General features: G+C 55.7%; 1 protein-coding gene across 10 annotated transcripts in view; it reads right to left on the reverse strand.

Annotated features, from left to right (window-relative positions):
* Positions 1–3,122: 3,122 nt before the first annotated feature.
* The window catches only part of SNX8 (sorting nexin 8), a 50,124-nt gene continuing 34,054 nt past the window's right edge, over positions 3,123–19,192 (reverse strand). For 3 of the 10 annotated variants that reach the window (XM_073214946.1, XM_073214947.1, XM_073214941.1), the window contains exons 2-11: positions 16,702–16,892; positions 15,288–15,405; positions 13,322–13,443; positions 11,697–11,777; positions 10,578–10,738; positions 9,938–10,070; positions 7,019–7,087; positions 5,729–5,878; positions 5,130–5,405; positions 3,123–3,279 (exon numbers count right to left, since the gene is read on the reverse strand). In XM_073214946.1, the coding sequence (XP_073071047.1) occupies positions 3,169–3,279; positions 5,130–5,405; positions 5,729–5,878; positions 7,019–7,087; positions 9,938–10,070; positions 10,578–10,738; positions 11,697–11,777; positions 13,322–13,443; positions 15,288–15,405; positions 16,702–16,892 (1,412 nt within the window). In that variant the 3' untranslated portion in view covers positions 3,123–3,168. Of the gene's footprint in view, positions 3,280–5,129; positions 5,437–5,728; positions 5,879–7,018; positions 7,088–9,937; positions 10,071–10,577; positions 10,739–11,696; positions 11,778–13,321; positions 13,444–15,287; positions 15,406–16,701; positions 16,893–19,192 lie in introns of all 10 variants that reach the window. The other 7 variants (XM_073214942.1, XM_037008502.2, XM_037008522.2 and 4 more) reach the window with 7 other exon arrangements.

Genomic DNA, 19,192 nt, shown 5'->3' on the forward strand with positions numbered 1-19,192 from the left:
CCATTCTCCACCGGCCCAGCACAGCCAGCCCAGTTGCATCCTCAGGAAGCCACCAGGCATGTGGGCTGTGGCCCACGCCACAGGACAGAGATGGGAGATGCAGACCTGAGGGGCAGAGGGGACAGCTCTTCTGTCCCCATGGCAGACAGCTGGGGAAGTAGGGCTGGGCACTGGCTGGTGCAGCACCACAGGCTCTTGTTGGGATCAGAAGGGTGGGCTGTATGATGGGTCCTCTCATCAAACACCCTGAAAGTTTCCCTTTAAAGGGGAAACAGGCAACATCAGGGCCCAGGGCTAAAATTCCAGTCTAATGAGTCACAGGCTAGTCACCCTCCCTGACCTAGGAGCACCAGGCCACCTTCATCCTGATTTCTGCCTGCCAGGAAGTTACGGGGTCACTACCACTTAGAGAAAGAACACACAATGGTACTATTATCAATAGGTTTAATAGTTTATTGGTAAGAATCCAAGAAGGTAGGTCATTTGTAAACAATTTCAGTTTACTGGGTATAATAACTGATTCCTGCTGCTTATAAAGTGCTTCATACATGAACTGACTTGACTCATGCACAGTGATAGGGAAGCCCTCAGATACTGGCCCATCCTGAACTAAGCCAGACGAGAGGCCCATGTGTCCCCATGCCAGGCTGCCTGATCACATCTTCCCGTAATGAAAACACATCTGTGGGTCTCCACTAAGCGGAATGCATTGGGGTCCTGGTGAAAGTCTGCTCCCGTGGCCAGACCAAAGCAGCACTGGGGACCAGCCTTCCTAGGGCCGGAGGGCCAGGGTTTCTCTGAAAGGCCTTGGGACCGTGGAACAAGATGTCCTTTCAATGGGGCTATAGCAAGGCAGGCTCCCCAGCCAACCAGGAAAGCTGAGCTGCAAAGGCGAGCAGGTCCCCCAGGACAATATCAAGCGCCAAATCCCAGGCCCCATGCCTGGGTACCCACCAGCAGCCCAGATACAGGGCTGACACGGAAGCTTCATGAGAAGATGGCCCTCTGCTGTCCCACTGCAGGCACCAGGGTGAAGGGACCTGCCCTAGGTCACTCCCAGGAAGTCAGCCCAGCAAGCCTCTCTTCCCATCAGCCCCCTACAGTGCCCAGGGCTGGGAGGACACTGAGGGCCAAGCACCCCTCCTGATGAGCCTCCACAAACAAGGAAAGGGCTCCAACCCAGAGTTTCTCATTGCCACCACGGGGCGTGCTACCAGGAATAAGGAATCCATGGCAGAAAGTATGCAAGGCTTGTCCTGGAACTCTGCTCAGCGACCTGTGAGAGCACCCAAATGTGCAGTGGGCACAGCCTCCCGCCTGCCTACCACTGGCCCCACGTGCAAGCTGTGTCCACCCCGCCCAGCCTGCCTGCACATGTCCAACTCCACCATCCTGTGGTCACTCGTCCCTCGCCCCACAGGCAGACCCCTGGTGGTGGAGTGAGCAGCCACCGCCACGGAGACAGGACAGGAGGCCTGGAGGCTGTGCTCTGCCTTGGGACTGTGTCAGGGGCCCAGCTCTGCAGGCAGCACCAATCCTCTAAAAGCAAGGCCCATTTGTACAGAGGGAAGGAGATCAGAAGGCTAAGACAGCCCAGAAACCCGGGCCAGCGGTCCAACAGCCCCCCTTCTCCACACTCAGGGGGACACTAACAGCCTGGGAAGGCGCATCACCGTCACCGTCCTGGGCCCGGGCTGGGGTGGCGTGCAGCATGGCAGACCTTCCCACGTCCCCAGGCTGAAGCCACACGCAATGAGTTCGCAGCCCAGCCGACGCTGCTGTCTGGCCAAACCTGAGACACTTTGCCCTAGACTGAAGTCATGCATCAGCTCATCGGGGATGCCTAACAGTCTCCAGGTGTCCAAATTTATCCCAAGGCCTCCACCTGCCTCTGGGTCCTGTGCGCTGGGTGAGGATATGCATGCGTAAGGTGAAATGTCAGATCTGAGACAAGGAGAAGTCGATTGTGTCAGGCACTCACCCCTGCAAGGCAGGAACCTAAGAATGCCCCGGGTGGCTAGGACCCCCGCCTACCGCCACCGAGGCCTGTGGCACAGTGAACTCAAAGGCAGCCCGAGGGACAGGGAGGCCTGTCTGGCTCCAGGCCTCCATGCGATTACACAAAAGGGATCCTGAACAGGAAACTGCCAGGGCTGGGAACATCATCCCTGCAGAGGGCCAGGAACACAAGCTGGGCTGGCAGTGCACAGGAAGCCTGGGAGGGTTCTGATTGCCCAGTGGAGAGGTCAGTTTAAGAGGGGGTTGGCTGCAGCAAGGCACAGCCCTCCTCTGGAGTCCAGCCAGAACGCTTCTCCCACCCACCCCTCCTCTGCCCTTCCAGCCTCTGTTGTCTCTGTGCAATGAGGAGAGCAGCCCTTCCTGGTTCGCAGAGCAGAAGCAACCAGCCCACCATACCACCGCCAGGCACAAGGCATGGTCACATAACAAGCGTGCACATTTGAGCACGCGTGTGGTGGGACGCAGGACCCTTTACCCTCAAGGCCAGGCCCCAGGGTGCTTGCTCAACTCATTCCTGGAAGTCAACACAACACCCAGCGACCCCCAATGCCAGCCTTCTCTGCTGGCCCCTGCTGCCAGCTCACGTGTGCCTGCACCACCCCTCCGCCCCCAAGCCAGGCCATCTGCTAGCTGCAGCTGGCTGCCCTCTCGCTGACCAGCTACACATGAGACAGCCACCTCCTTGTCCCGTGGCAGCATGCTGCTGCAGAACAGTCCTGCCCTCTCTGCATTTCAACTCCTCTCTCCCTGCTCAGCTAATCCAGACCCTTCCTGACCTTTCTAGCAGGTGAGGCCCCCTGCACACAGCCCCAGGTACCATCTTCTGTGAAAACCTTCCTTGCTGCCCTCCCCCTGGGCATCCGTTCCAGGGAACCTCAGACTAACAGGCAGAGTGCAGGCATCAGGAACCCACCATGGCTGCACAGGCCCTGCGTGGCCTCGGCCTCCATGGACGCTCAGAGACCTGCAGTGGTGTCCTCAGCCCTGCTCCCCACACGGGGAGGAGAGCCATGCCACCTGGCCCCACTCAAGGACATCAGCCCAAGGCTAGGGGCCCAGTGGGGTGGGGGGCAGCCGCTGTCTAAGGGAAGTGAACAGGGACACAGCGTTTCGAAAGAGACTTTAGTGAGGCCCTGGAAGCACTCAGCACTAGTGAGGAGACACACCGTCCTGCAGGGACCTCGGGGGGACGGCGTTGCTGTTCTGTCCCGCGAAGAAGCAAGGCAGCTTGGACCTCAGGTCATTCCACACCTTACTCATCTGTGGGGGCAGAGGGCACAGCGCCCTGTGAGGGCTGGCGCCAGCTCCACAGCCCAATGCACAGCCCTGGGGAATGCCACGTGGGGGCCTCGAGGCTTGCCACCAGGCTCCGGGTGGCCTCCCCGAGAGCCACCGGATCTGACTGCACCGGCCCTTCCCTCCAAGCTCGGGGGCCCCAGCCTCCACGGCTGAACACCCAGTGAGGCACAGGCCAGACCAGGAGACTGGAGGCTGGTCCCCGTCCCCTGCAGGCATGGCTGAAGGAGCCCGAGTTTGCTCAATGCGGAATGAGTGAGCACTGCTGTGTGGGTCCAGCACATCCTAACAGCTCCGAGGCACTGGCCTTCTGCTCAGCAGGCCAGACACCTGGACAACATCCACCACAAAAACAAAACAAGGTGGAGTAAGACACAGCCACCAGCACTCACAAGCACTCTGGCATCCAGGGTGAGGCCCGTGAGCACGAGGAGCAGAGAGGCTGGGGGTGCCCACGATCAGTGGTGAACAGTGGCCCGCATGACAGCAAAAGCACACTGTGACCCTGGGAACGTGCAGCACACGTCACCCGACCAGGGGACTCACTGCACCACCTGCACCTGAGAAGTCTGGGGCCAGGCTCATGACACCTAAGCCAGGTGGCACCTGCCTCGCCTGGGCGTCCTCCCTTAGTTCTCCCTCACTGAACAGTTTAGTCTGGATCCTGGCCCCCAGATTCTGGCTGAGGAGGTCTGAGGCCTGTACCCCGTGATCCACATGTTGAACAAACACTGCGCATGGTTCGGCACAATAGACCTCAGAGCAGGGTCTAGACTGGCCACCGGCCCTGTCACCACTGCTTCCCACCTGGATTGACAGCCCCCTTCTACCCATTAACTGCCCTCTAAGCCATCGCCAATGACCTTCCTGAACCACAGGTCTGAGGTCATCCTATGCATACAGAAAGCTGCCCGGCCCCCATAAAAAGTGCCAGCATCCTGGACTGTACCCCTGGCCCTGGGCTCTGCACAGGCCTCCATCAGACTGAGAGACACCCAGTCCTCTGGCTGGCTGACCCCTCTAGACCGCCTTCCAAGTCTGTGCAGTCTCTGGTGACGGAACAGCTGTGGTCCAGCTATGTGCCCAGCACAGCCACAGAACCTACCCAGAGTGGCTGCTTGCAGCCCTTTACCCACCAAACCCCCAGGCCAATCTTGGAAAGCTGAGTCACATTTCATGCCATCTTTCAGACATGGCAGCTGGAGCCAGGGGTTAAATGTTTCAGCCAAGGGCATATGAGCACATGACAGTCACAGGGCTGGGATCTGAGACAGGCTTCATGCCCCACCCACCACCAGGTTATCAGGAGCTGGGGCGCCACCAGCAGATGCACCCCTCAGATGACTGTCCTCCCAGTGCCAACAGGAGGCACGAGAGGAGCAGGGCAGAGAGCATTGAGGCACAGGCCACACACAGGCCAGCTCAGGTGTGACCCTGCGGCAGGACCCTTTCTCAAGGACCTCTTCAGCCCTGCAGTTTCTAGGCTGTCTGGAGATGGACACGTGTGAGCAGAGACGTGAGCTAGAGTTACACAGCTCTAAGTAATTCAGAGAGCGTCCCTGCAGCGACAAAGGTCCAGGACAACCAGAACGGCTGCGAAGCCACCTGCAGGGGACGCTGACCGGGCTGTGCCCCACCTCCTCAGACTGCTCCCACCGCCTCCTCTCTCCACTGCTCTCAGTCTCCTGTGTCTACATGCTTCACCGCTGACCTCCAGAACTCCCCCAGGAGACAAGGAGCTGCTCCTTCAGTCTCGCTCTGCTCCCACCGCCTCCCCCAAGAGTCACAGGGACAAGGCTACAGTTGTCACTCACTCCAGTCACAGGTCGAGAGAGTGGGAGCTGCTTTAAGGCCCGGCACTCGCCCCAATCCGCTAACTCTGCTAAGCAGTCCTCCGTGGCAGCCGCGAGGGGAGGCAGACCTGCAGGCAGGGGACCCACCTCCTTGTGCCCTTGGATCTGAGCGTTGACGAAGGCCCCGAGGATGTGGGAGGTGAGGGGCAGGTAGGTGTGCACCAGCTGCATCTCCTGGTGCAGGCAGTACAGGGAGAAGCAGTTCCGCAGCTCCATCGTCTGAATCGCGTTCTCCTGCTGCACAGAAAGCGCCCTTGCACCTGGCCCACTAGAAGGGCAGGAGTGCACAGCGCCTGAGCCGGGGCTCGAGCCTTTCCTGCGTGTAACCACTGAGGCACAGTGCAGCCTACACAGCTCAACCAGAGGTGCCAAGGGAGGAGGGGACCCCCACGGTGGCCTGTGCCCCCGCACTGTGTTGGCCAGCTGTCGCTTACATGTGTGCCACATTCCGGAAGCTCCTCAAGCCAACAGGGACTGGCGGGAAGTCCTGCGGGGGGCCCAGCAGGCCAGAAAGGCTCTGCAAGCCTCCCGCTCGCACCCCCGCACCCCGCCACACACACCTCCACGATGCGGGTCTCCAGCTGCTCCACGGCCTCGGGCTCGCAGCTCTGCACGGCAGCGCGCATCATTTGCCTCTTCATCAGGCTGTACTTGTGCAGGGCCCGCTGGTGCCTGTGTAGCACGCCCTTCTCATGCCGCTCACACAGGTCCTGTGGGAGAGGGGGCGCTTGGTGCCCTCAGCCTCCAGCCTCAGGGACCAGTCAGCAGTGCCACCTCCCTGCAGGAGGGCTGGAATGCAGACGGCGAGGGGGCACCATAGAGGCAACACTAATGCTGGGTGCCCGCCCTCAGAAACTACCCCAAGCAGGCAGGCAGGCCAGGGTCCAGCCACAGGGGGCATGGCGCAAACCAGTGCCACACACAAACCTCGTGCAAAACAGGCTCCGTTTAGTGGGGCCGTGAGCAAGGAGCACGAGCCGCCCCAGGCAGGTGGGAATGGGAACACTTCCCGCCAGACCGCCCACCAGGGTCACCCCAGCAACAGGAGGACCGCGTGCCTCCAAAGGCAGCAGCACTGGCATTTCCCCAGGGGCCCCAGGAATCATCCCAACTAGAAAGAAATCTTGTGAGAAATACTAGCCCCAGAACCAGGGGCTGAGATGTTCCAGACTACCTGCTACCACAGCACTCAACAAAGAAATTCCCTCTGGAACACTCTGCACAGCACTGAGCTAGCTCTCCCGGAGCTCAGCACGCAGGAGTCACAGGCCCTCCAACTGGCGCACCAGCGGTTAGAAGGCCACCTGCAGCAGTGGAGGTCCGACTGCCCATGGGAAGAGGCAGCTCACTTCTCCAGGCAGCCCCACACGCTTGTCCACGGCCAGGATGCCCCCACACTGACATGACACACACACACCCCTGGACACACTTGCTCAGACACACACACAGCCATGCTCATGTTCACTGTCCTTCTCAGACATACCCAGACACGCTCACAAGGACACACTCATGTTCACTCTTGACTCGCTCAGACATACCCACACACTCTCAGACATGCTCTCATACACATATTCAGGCACGCTCACATGCTGACACACTCATGCACACCCAGATGCTCACACACAGGCTCGCACCCCATCTCCATTCTCAGATCCAGGGAAGCTAGAGGCCCATCTGTCCACCTGTTGGGCCGCACGCAGCCCAGAGTCCACCACAGGGAGCAGAAGGCCCACGGTCCCTCCATGGCCGGCTTCTCAGGTCTTTCTCCACCCCCTGGAGTCACACCCCTCCAAGGTCACAGGACCCTTCTCAAAAGCTCTGTCCCTGACCACAGAGCAGCTGAGACTCACCTTATAGGACTGGAGCAAATCCAAGAAGAGGTTCAGTTTCTCCACCACATTGTTCTCCTCCTGTTTGCCCTGGAAGACGGGGTTTACCCGACACTGAGACCTGGCCAGGCGCCCCCTCACAGGCCAGGAAGACCCTTCCCCAGGCACACACACACCCCTGGAACACACTCAGACATACCCACAGACATGCTCACATTCAGCTCTGCCAGCTCTGCAGAGGCACACCCTTCCCACACGGCAGCCCAGCCAACACCAGGTGAAGAGCAAGGGCCTGAGTCCCATCCACCTGCCCGCTGCACTCACTGTCCAACATCATGTCCTCCCAGCATTCCAAGCCATGTCCCCATCTTCCCAGCATGCACCTTCCCTGCACAATCCTTCCTGGCATGCACGGGAAGAGCGGGCACCTCAAATGCCCTCCCCCAGCAGCTTTTCCATGTGAGCTTTGAGGGATGTTGAGAAAGGGAGTAAATGCGAGGGGAGGCAGGGCGGCCTCAGTGGAAGGAAAAGGAGCCCAGGGCGAGGAGAGGCGGGGGCTTCTGAAGCCTCAAGCTGAGACAAGCAACCAGAGCCAGGTTAGCACTGAGGCTTTCTTCGGCTGATTCGGGCCAGAGAGGCACCCGCTTCTGGCTCCCACGCAGGCCTCCACACCTGGACCACATTTCCAAAGCACAGAGACCCACCCACGGAGGCCTGGAGGGAAGCCCTGGAAGAATGGGTGTCCCTGGTAACAGCAGGGAGCCCGGCATCCTGGGACATGAGTACGACTGAATGCCCTCGGCCTGGGCGTTCGGTCATACTTTGCTCCAAGCACAGACAGGCCACCGTGTGCATGGCCTGCCCAGCACCGATGCTCAGAGAACCAGTTGGATGGGGACACAAGCACTGGGTTGTGGGCCCTGGGACCCCTGGACCCACTGAGCGCAAAGGCTGCAGGTCCCTGAATCGCACACACACAGCCAAGATTCCATCCAGTAAGGTTTCTGGGAAGTAACGGCCTGTCACAAGTTTTTAAAACTTAGGAAAATACCAGGTGGCCACAGGTGCCCTGTTTGTTCCTGATGGAGGGGCACGGGCATGGAGGCTCCCCACCCCCAGTCCACAGCAGGGACTCAGGGGACCCTCCTGGTCATTCCATTTGTCACCAAGTCCCATTTTTGGTCCAACGAGAGATGCTGAACACCAATGCCTGTGCCTTTCCAGGAAGTACACATCCTGTCGCCATGGCCATGACAGCCACCAGGAGTCCCACTTGTGTACCCAGGTCTCCTAACAGGCCAGAAACTGTAAAGCTGAGGACGTGAGTGGGGTTAGGGAACCAGCCCTCGCTGTCCTGGCTGCGTGAGCAGCGAGCGGGGTTAGGGAACCAGCCATTGCTATTCTGGCTGCGAGTGCCACACTGAGACTGCGAATCCAAGTCCTGAGGGGTCGTCTGTCTCCTCCAATTTCCTATTCAAACTCTTAATTTCACTTCAACATGGAAACCACCGAGGACAGTGAGGAATATTCTGGAAATAGTACCTCTCCAGACCTTAAATTTCAGAGCCATATTCATGAGACAGCAGAGAATCCCAGAGCTGGGGGAACTCCAAGCCACAAACGTGTCGCCCACGTGGGAAGCCTGGCCTTCCCTCCCTCCTCAAAGCAGAAACACAGCACCCAAGCCTGACTCAGAAAAGACTGGAAATGACCTCGATCGGGATTCCCCACTCTACACTCCACAAGGCCCCACTGTTGAAGAGGCAGCCATGTGGACCGAGGGCCCTGCTACCAGGGCAGCTTCATTTTTGTTTCACAGACTGAGCTCTGAGTAAGGGTCAACAGGTCACATAAAAAGTTTATAACGATCGAGCCCCACCCCTTGCTTTTAATTGGTGGGCGTAACAGACCTGGGGACCAAAGTAACCTGAACAGGGGCCTGAGAGGCCTCAGCAGGCACAGAGCAGGCTGCCCAGAGCTCACCTGCCAGGCCACAATCCCAACACAACGTTCATGGTCCTCCCCACCGTGGACGTGTGGGCGCTTCACAGACCTGGAGATGGACTGGATCCCAGAGACGTGAACCCCGCCCCACACTCAGTTTCGAAAGGAACACACAGGCACCAGGCCTGGAGGAGGAAAACCCAGGACTTCCCATACACGCCACAAGATCGGATTCCCTCCTCAGCATGTGGAGGCGTGCTGGATGCCCAAGCACCCCTCCTCAGGTGCAGAGTCCCCCAGTTCCAAACTCAGCAGGCCTGCTGCTGTCACTGTGGCCTCTGACCTGCTTCTAAGGAGTTCCAGGTCTCAGGTAGGCAGCGAGGCTTTCACAACTACATGGATTTAATTTATTATTTACTAGCAGCCTGAAGACCACTTCCCCAAGAACTAGGCAGCACCTCTCACCCTCCAAGTCATGTAACAGGTTCAGAGCATAAAAACACCCAGACACCCCTGTCCCTCTGGCAGTAAACACTGGTATCTTCAAATTCACCAACGACTACAGGGTGCAGCCTTCCACAAATAGCACCTGTGTGTACAGAAGCATTTCCTAAGGGTATCAGGGGTGAGAGAGGGAGCCTCTTGGGGTGCATGAGCTTAGTTGTTTTTCTGATGAGTTATCAAAGGACCGAGGACAGCAAATGGGGACATCTGGTCCACTCGGATATCCTGGTAAGTCCAGGACACACTTTCAAGGACAGATTGTATCTTCTACTCTCAGCTGAGTCAACTCCCAAGAGTTTTCTTGTCATGAGAACCACCTCGAGTGTGTAAATGGGCAGCCAGAAGAACCAATGGGGATGTGCAGTTCTGGCCCAAGACAGCTCTCCACACACTTAAGACTCAGAGCCGTGAGAAGCGTCTGAGGAGGAGATGCTCCATGTCCAGGCACAGACTGTCCTCTGGGGCGGGTGCCACCAGGACAAACTCACTCACCTGCTGCACAGCCCTGTCAGCGAGCAGTGCAAATTCAACAGACAGGCCCTTCAGCGCCTGCTTAAGGGACTCCCATGTGCTACTGCTGAGAGGGGCCCAGGAGGGGAGCGGGGTTGTGTCAGATCCCAGAGCACTAGGGAAAACAAGACACGGGGAGAGACACTCAAGGCCTTGAATCCCCCAGGGCAGCCTGCACACCTCCCAACCCAGCCCCTTGTGATCAGGTGGGACCTCAGCCCCCCTCCCCAGGTGACTGTGCACACAAGCATGTTGAGAAGGTGGAGTCCCGCCTGGAGGTCTTGCCTCCCCCAGTGCAGAGGAAGCAAGAGCAGCCATGGCGTCCTCTCCCCACTCCGTGGGTCAAATGAATTGCTTAGTCTAATCCAGACAATGGGGACCATGTGCTGTGAGATGCAAGCAAGCACTCGGGTGTGGAGGAATCCACGCTCCTCTGCCTAAATTCTCCACCTTTTTCTTCCAAATATGATCTCCCATTTCCCCAAACTGCTTCTTCCCACTCTGGAGTCAAACAGGCCAGAATGAGGGTCATGATGGCAAACGTACTCTGCTCCAAGCTGCCACCCAAGTCTGACCATCCCTCCCCCCAACCAGCCCCTGCAGAACCGAACAGGGTCCCTGCCTTAATTCCTTCCCAAATATGAGAAGGTCAGCAGCATTGTCGATGGCCCTCGACGCAATCCGCTCAGCCCGATCGCGGAGCTTGTAAAAGCTGTTGTAGATATTTCGAATCAGCTCCCGGCTCACAGCGAACTGAGTCTGGATGTCAGCCGGCAGGAAGTCCTGACAGGTGAGGAGGGAGAGACTGCGTTACCACACGTGGCATGATGTGCTCAGCGAAGGCGAGAAGCCGGAGCTGGAACGCCTCCCTCTGCTGGGCAGGTCAGTGAGCCTGGTCACACAGGAGCCGACCAGCGAGCCCGCTGCCCCTCCTGCAGGGCTGCACTGCACCTCCCTTTTTGCACAAAAAGAAAGAGACATGACATGCACACACTAAGCTGGAAGGTACTGGAGCATAGGACTTAACTGGAGGTCCTGTCAAAAACAGTCAAAACCTTCAAGCTCGAAATGGCCATGAAGTCCTGACTCTCCCAGAAGGCAAAGGCCTTCCATATTCCACACTGATTCCCCAAGAGTAACTTTCTACCAGCTTTCATGTTAACTATCAGTAGTAACTACTATTATTTAATACAATACCCACTAAATATGAACTACACGATACTTAGAAAACAAAGCTTAGGCAATAAAATGAAGGTAACAAAGTCTGTCTTTTATGGAGAAGCAGTTTAAGAAAGAGAAAAAGCTACCAAAGAGCAACCTTAATTCTTTTTGGGAAAAGACAGAACATATTAACTAAACTTTAAAATGAACCAAAGCAACAATCACTCCCCTGACATCCGAAAAGCTGGTGACCAAGTGTTTGTCCAGCTGAATCAGAAAAGGCCTGGGGACTTGGTACGAGCGCCTGGCGGCTCAGTGGCTAAGCAGAGCTCAGACACCCACTGCTGCTTCGAAGCCCAGCCATGGGCACATGGCGCCTCTCTGAGCCTGTTCCACCCCTGGGCCCTGCAGAACACCTACCGTGCCTCAGAACAGCTGAGATGAGGTTTACATGAGGAAACCACGGGATGGAGCTTAGCGCACTCCCCAACACAGAGCAGAGGCAAGCTAAACCTTACTACTTGTTCAAATTGTCACTGCTCTGGTAAGAGCAGAAGTAATAACCAAACTAGAAAAATACCTTGGCCTGCATAGCCAGCTTACAGTTCATGAATTCATCTCCGACACACTGAGCTGACTCCCTTAACTGGTTCTGCACGTCCTGCAAGAGGAAAAGAGAAACAACCCACTTTGAGGGTGTTGGCGTGAGGCCATGTGGTGACTCAGCAGGACAGTCCTCTCTCAGGGAGACACGCCTCCACACCAGCTGCCCCAGGGCACCCCAGGGCAACTCGCTCCTCTGGGGTTTTCTCCCGCTGGCCCTAAGCTTTAAGAGGTCATCCACAGACTGGAAACCTGGCCAATGGCAGTATTGCCACATGTCCAGCTCAGGAGTGGGGCTCTCTAGAAAAACAGTGACTCTACAGAGTACTTCAGACAGAGGTCCACTCATCAGGCACTGTAAGGTCCCCCTCAGGGCACAGACAAAAGCTGAGGCCCCTTGCTCCCTGTGATTAGTTAGACCCACGGCTCTCAGGAGAACCATGGGCAGCCCTGGGGTCCTGATCCCTGCCCTCTGACAGCAGGCCTCGTGGGCAAAGCCAAGTCTTAAGGCCCCTTCAAAGAACTGCAGAAATACAGCAGTGATCCTAACACACAGTTGTTTATGGGTCAAGGAATTCTAGAATCCCAGAAATGCCTTCAAGATCATCTGCCCCAATTCTCTTTCTACCAAAAAAGAAAACAGAGTCGGGAAGTTCTGGGGACTCCACATCTGTGTAAAAGGCAAGGGGCCAGCCACACCCTCCCCACGCCTCGAGCTGGGCATAGCCCCCATCCCACCACATTCCTCTCCTGGCAATAGCGTCCTTGCTCAAAGGAACCTGTCCACCCCCCAGGCGCAGGTCACAGCAAGCATTTCCTCGCTGGGTTGGGGTCCATAAAAGCAGCAGCCTGGGAAATGGTGTTGGGAGAGACACACAGCCCAGGAGAGGGCAAAGGCCCTTCCGCCCTTGGCAGAGGGAGGGGAGCCAGCCTGCCTCCAGCTCCAGGTCTTCCCTGGGCTGGGATGAAGGTGGGAGCTGAGCCCTGGGGTCCCTCCGGCAATGGAGACCAGAACACTTCTCCTCCGGGCCGTGCGTCCCCATGGGGCCTGCATGCTCCACATCCCACAGGAGCGGCCCCAGGCTGACTCCCCTCCAGAAAGGCCCCTGCCGGTGCAGCGTCCTCTCCAACAGGGATCCTGACTCTAATCAAGACTGCAGGATACAGTCTGGGGAAAGCCTGCCACTTAGTTTCCAGCTTCAACCCCGGGGTGTGCGCAGTGACTCCTGGTGCTCATGGGCACCCTCCTCCCCACTGGGCCTAAGTAAACACTGGCTCACATCTGCGGGACCTCTGTGGGCCCTCCCGCACACAGCCCTCTGCAAATGAGCCCCAAGCCCCACAGTGTGGCCCTGAGGATCCACCTCCTCCAGTGGATGCCCCAAATCCTATAACACCCGTCTGAGGACACCTCTTAGAATCATACCCCGCCCCCCACACTCATGAGAGAAACAGAGCTCATGCGTGGCAGCCATGTGTAAAGCAGAGCTAGTCAGGGCACCCAGAGCAGGGAAATGGGACAAGAGGGGACCAAGGACACAAAAGCAGATCAGGAATACAAGCAGAGACACAGGGAGCCAGGGCTCCCTGGGCAATACTCACGGGGCCACTGAAGGACAGAAACAGCCTGAGGGACACGTCCTCTGAGAAGCGGGGGTGCCGGGCCACCAGGTTAATGAAGCGCCTCAGTGCCCTCCTCCGAGCTTCAATGAACTTCCGGTCAGCTAAAAACACAAAGCCCCCAGGGTCAGCGGACAGAGCCCAGTGCATCCAGAGGAACCCCGAGGAGCCCCAATCAGCACCAGACACCAGGCCCAGGGCAGCAGGAGCCAGAGTCCCACCACCACACCCTGCACTCCCCAAGCCCCCGGGTTTGGGGATCTGCCCAGGAAAACCACAGGTCCTCTTTGATTTGATCAATAATACAGCACAGGGGTCAGGTGTACAGGACCCCCACCCCACAAAAATCCATACATAACATTGACTCCCCCAAAAACTCAATACTCAAAGCCTACTGCTGACTTTTCTGGTAGTAAATGATAAAATAGACTAGTACCTACATGTATTTTATGCATTCATGGCACACCATTTTCTCAATTTTTCAGTAAGTCAGGGCTACATGGTTCATTTGAGAGCTTTTTCAAATTGTCACAAATCTCAAAAAAATGTTCCAATACATTTATTGAAAAAAATTCATGTGTAAGTGGATCCAGGCCATTCAAACCTGAGTTGATCAAGAGTCCACTGCTCACAATCCTTGATTTTGATAATCTACATCAAAGACAGCTTCTATGACCCCATTTCTGTCACTTCTTTCCACGAACAGAGGTTCTGCTACACGCGTACATTCACTCAACCCCATGTGCCTACTCACGTCACTTACAGCCCACTCTGTAGCGGGTCCAAGCAGCACCTGCTTTCACTAGGGTTTACTATTTTCACTTCAAGGAGAAAATGGTACCCGAGGGCAGTGACGCCATAAGGACACTTAGATCCAACCACCAACAGGAACAAGCTACAGACAACAGTTGGATGAGGCTCCCTCCCACCTCGACCACAGGCCCTCAAGAGCAGGCCATGTTTCCGTAAGCGCTAGCTCTGAGGACAGGCACCTGACCGCACCATGTCCAGGCCCCACACCAGCCACACGCAATCCACCCAGACACCAGGGATTTAGTGAGCGTCCGCCTTCCTCCCAAATGCTCTCTGGTGTCTACCTCAGCTTCCTGTGGCCTCCTGGATGGGAGGAGGGTCCATTCCAGTGTCACAGGAATAGGAGAAACTACATTCTCAGGTTCTGAGCTGGTCAATGACCAGCGAGAGGCACAAGTATTTATGTGCAGTTCTAAGGGATTTCGGAAGGCTGGCAGCTGGGCCACCATGCTAAGCTCCAGGCCGTCTCCCTGCTCAGGGAAGCTCCTTGAGGGTTGTCAGGAGATGGCAGAATCCACTGCTTGGCTCAGGACACTTGCCTTCTCAGGGAGTTCTATATAGGACTTGCAGCAAAGGCTGTGGGAGGGTAGAGATAAGACCTGAGACCCAGAGGGAGCTCACCTAGCCCCAGGTAACAGCAGGTCAGACAGCAGGAATGGGACGCCATCTGCTGTTTCTTATCTCCTCAAGCTGCAGGTCACATCACCCACCTAGCACCTAGCACTGTCCTCTGCAGGAAGACCACTAGTGCCATGGGGGGCATGCCTGCTAGGCTCACAGCACTGTGCAAGAGCGGGCAAAGCAAGCCGCGCTCCCTATGCCCCACCCAAGGGTCCAGGGCATCCCGGCTACTGCCATCTGGACAGGGGAGCGGGTACCTCCTTTCTCCTTTGCGCACCAGGGCCCTTCATGCACACTAGTTATCAAGCAGAAGGCTCACGCAGGCTGAGGGAACCAGGTGAGGCTGCGCTCCAGTACCAGACCCGGGTGCTGAGCCACAGCCATGGCCTGGCCAGGATGGTCCCACTGCCATCCCCTCCTGCCCATGCAGGGGGTGGTGTCCACCCCGAACCAGGAGCTCAGCACCCTGGGGTGGAACCACACCGCCCCAGGCCCCCAGAACACCCAGCTTTACCTCCCAGCATCCTCTTGGGTGGCAGGGCCGGCACCATGCGGTACGGGAACTTCTGCAGCATCACTTCCTGGAAGACCACGAAGTCATTGTACCGCCTGTACACAGAGGATCTGAAGCGCTGCAGGAAAGAGAGGGGTGCTCAGACTGGGCACCAGAGGCCAGCCCGTGCCACGGTCCCCTCACCTGCTCTCTTCACCCAAACAGAACCCATGGAGGATGTTACCAGATCTTAACCCTCTCTCACCAGGCTTTCACCCGAAGGAGAACCCTTAATGACAGTCAGACAACATCTAAATACCACACAGCCTCACTCCACTCCTGGTATTCTGGACCTTCAGAAGGAGACAAGACTCGACTCTACAGTTTTCCTCCAACCCTTCAAAGGCTGCACATAAAAATAATGCCTTTTTACTTCATTTTAGGTAAAAATGCACACACACCTTCAGATGCTAACACAAGAAGCACTTCTGCACCCCTGCGACAGATCTGACTGTCCAAAGGCAGGCCAGACGCTGAGTCTGGGGTCCGAGACAGAGCAGACACTGAGCTCAAATGAAGCTGCCTGCAAATTCCACCGTAAACCCTCTCGTCAGGGAACCTGCAGCTTCCCAAGGCAGCCTCCCACTCACTAGGGTAACCCAGTCCAGCTCTGACACATGCGCTTATGCGAAAACATGCAGAGCAGGCATCTTTAAAATTAATCCACCATGCTGATCCCTACGTGGTATTACTAAGACAGAGCCACCCTGAAAAGGCAGCACACCATGTGACCCCAGCCACATGGCCTCGGGAAGGACAAAACCAGGGAGACAGTAAGAGCAGAGGTGTGGGGCTGGGGCGGAGGGGTGAACAGGCGGAGCACAGGACTCTAAGGGCACTGAGGCTACTCTGGGGGACGCGGCCCATTGCACATTTGTCCAAACCGCTGACAAGAGTAAGCACAGCGCAAAGGCTCTGTAGCTGCGGTTTTAAACCATGACAGACAGCCTGCAATTCTTAGTGCCCACGGCCCACAGCAAGCAGCCAAGAACTACGGGCAGCCTCCTGGAAGGGGACTAGACTGACACACACTGTCCTGTCCTGCAAACCACACTTGCCACCTGGAGCCCACTTCTATGGGATCTGCATTCTGATCCTCAGGGATTCCCCCACATGACAAAACTACGAGCAGGCCAGCCTTGGTGCTCTGCCCACAACTGTGCTTCCTCAGCAGCGGCCCAGGGCCCAGGGCTGGCAAGGGCGGCCGACTCGCTGCAGGTGCGGCTGGGCCACCACAAGCTGCAGGGTGAGTGTGCCGGGCAGCTGGGCCCACCGCCACCAGGCATGGGGGCGCCTTCAATCCCTGTGGCCATCCTCCCCTCACACCACCCCAGCCCCAGATGTGCCCCTCCCAGCCCCCAACACTGGGTGGTACCTGGCTGGAAACCTCGTATTCCACATGCTTCAGGAAAAGGCCCTTCTTCTCAGGAATAAGCTCCACTTGCACGGTGTCCCTGGCCAACAGCTCCTGCAGGGAACATGAGAGCAGCAGCGGGTCCCCCTGCGGTCCCTGCATCTGAGTTGGCTCTGGGTCCCTCTGCTCGCTGACCTGGGGCAACGGCAAGTCTGGGAAAGAAGGCAAGCACCCAGTAAGAACACAGCTCGGACGGTGGGAGCTCCCGCCAGCTTGCCCTCCTCAGCTCCACTTGAGCTCTGCCACGTCACCCAGCAAACCCCTCTTGCCGGGTGGGTCACTGCCATCAGCTCAGCTGCGGCACCGCAGCTCTGAACCCATCTTCTGCTCCTGACCATTACCATGCCAGGAGGTCCACCACCTGCTCACAAATCAGTAGACACCCACGTTGCTAGACCAAACTGGTATTCAATTTGGGGAGGGAAGAAGAGTGAAATATTCACTAGTTATGTGCCAAAACGAGTCCTCCTTCTCTCTAGAGTCAAGAAAAGGGGCTAAAACAGAACAACTGGCCTTGAAATTTTCTGTAGGTCCCAGGGTACCTACAGCCCACACATGTGGCTCTCCTCTGCCAGAACTGTCATTCCAGTGTGTGAAGAACCTACGTGCTTGTTTAGAGCTAGGATTCCCGGCCCAAAAATCAAAGGCTTCAGCCCTTAAATGTCAGCCTCCTTACAGACACAAGGACACCCAGGTGTCACTCACAAAGCAGAAGATAACAGGGAGGTCCATGCAGACAACTGGAAAACACACAAGGGAGTCACATGAAAGAGTCAGTTTGGTTTCTGTACAGAGAAAGTTCTAAAGAAAAAGTAGTTCTCAGTTAAAAAAAAATAGTTAAGGTATCGCACAGGGAAGAAAGTCTTACTCCAATTAACATTGCTATAAATAAGTACAAGAAAGTATAGGTTTCTTTCTGTTTTCCCCAGATTATAACATGGTTCTATCACTTTTTATTATTTCTTTCTTAAAGTTAACACTTCAGTGCAAGATTCTGGTTTATGTTCTAAACAGAATTAATGACTACATATTTTCATCTGTGAAATTACTCAGCATTTTAGAATGTAAAATTTGGCTGCCTTTAACTGACCTTAAAGCTTAAGAAAAAAAATAAACTAAGGCCTTCGTGTTTATCTGGGAACCCCAGGGGCCTCATAAAACCCCACGCGGAAACTAAACACTGTGTGCCCTACAGCAGTGAGCTCCCAAGTGCAACATATATCCTGGGGTCAAAACAACCCACCAGGAGGCAGAAGGAAGTACTGCAATTGCATTTGTATTTTTTCTCTCATTTTTAATTTATATTCTTGTGGCATTATTAGAGCGTACTTAGGAGTAGCACATGCATGTAAGTTAGTGAAACGTGTACAGGTATGTGGGCATGAGTGTGTATGAGTGAATGAGTGTGTATGTACAGAAGTGTGTACCTATGTGTAAGTGTATACATGTGTGCATGTGGACATAACTATATGTGCGCATGTGGACATAACTATATGTGCATATGAAGGGTCTATGTATTTGTATGTGTATGTGCATATAAGAGTGAATGTGGGTGTGTATATTTACATGAGTATGTATATGCATGTGTGAGTACACATGTATATGAGAAGTGTGTGTGTGTATTGGGAGTCCCCAGTATCTCAATGGCCAAAAATCGTGGAGACCAGAGCTATAGAAGGTACCTGTTCTCCCAATCCATCCCCAGGACCCAGCACTTTTCCATGTAAAAATGGTGATGGCCCTAGAACTGTGTTCATACAGTCTCCTCGGGCCACGGGCATCCTCACCCAGCCCACACACGTGTCCTAAGTGCCCACTGCAGGGAGCAAGATGGTTGCTGAGCTCATTACCTTACAGATCCACTCACAAAGAGCTCTGAATGCCCACCATCGCCAGGCACAATCTATACATACTAAACCCCAGGAGCATAGATGGGACCCACTCTGTGAAGCGCTAATGGCGCCCTGAGATTAGAGGAAGGCGGCCGGGGCCCGGCAGCAAGGGGCCAAGTCCAGGAGGACGGGGCCCTGCTCAGCTGCGTGGGAAGCCTGGCATACAGTAGGGCCTTAAACAATGTTTGCTGAATGACTACCGATATTTATTGTATTTTCAGGAGTGAAAAACAGAGCATCTCTGGGGAAAAGCAAAGTCCGTATCACTAGAGCACAAAATATGCAAAAAAACAGGAAATAATAAAGCCAGAAAGGTAAGGGGGAAGACTGTATCAGAGGAAATATTTGCAAATCATGTGTTTGATGAAGGACTTGTATCTGGATATAAAAAGAACTCTTACAATTCAATGAAAAAAAGAGACAAATTACCCAATCTAAAAATGAGCCAAGGATTTGCAGACTTTTCTCCAGAGATATACCAATGGCCAGTAAGCACCTGAAAATATTAACAGTCACGGAAATGCAAACTGCAGCCACAGTGAGACACCACCCACCGTGAC

This window comes from Manis javanica, chromosome 10 (genome assembly GCF_040802235.1).
Source record: "Manis javanica isolate MJ-LG chromosome 10, MJ_LKY, whole genome shotgun sequence".
Lineage (NCBI taxonomy): Eukaryota > Metazoa > Chordata > Mammalia > Pholidota > Manidae > Manis > Manis javanica.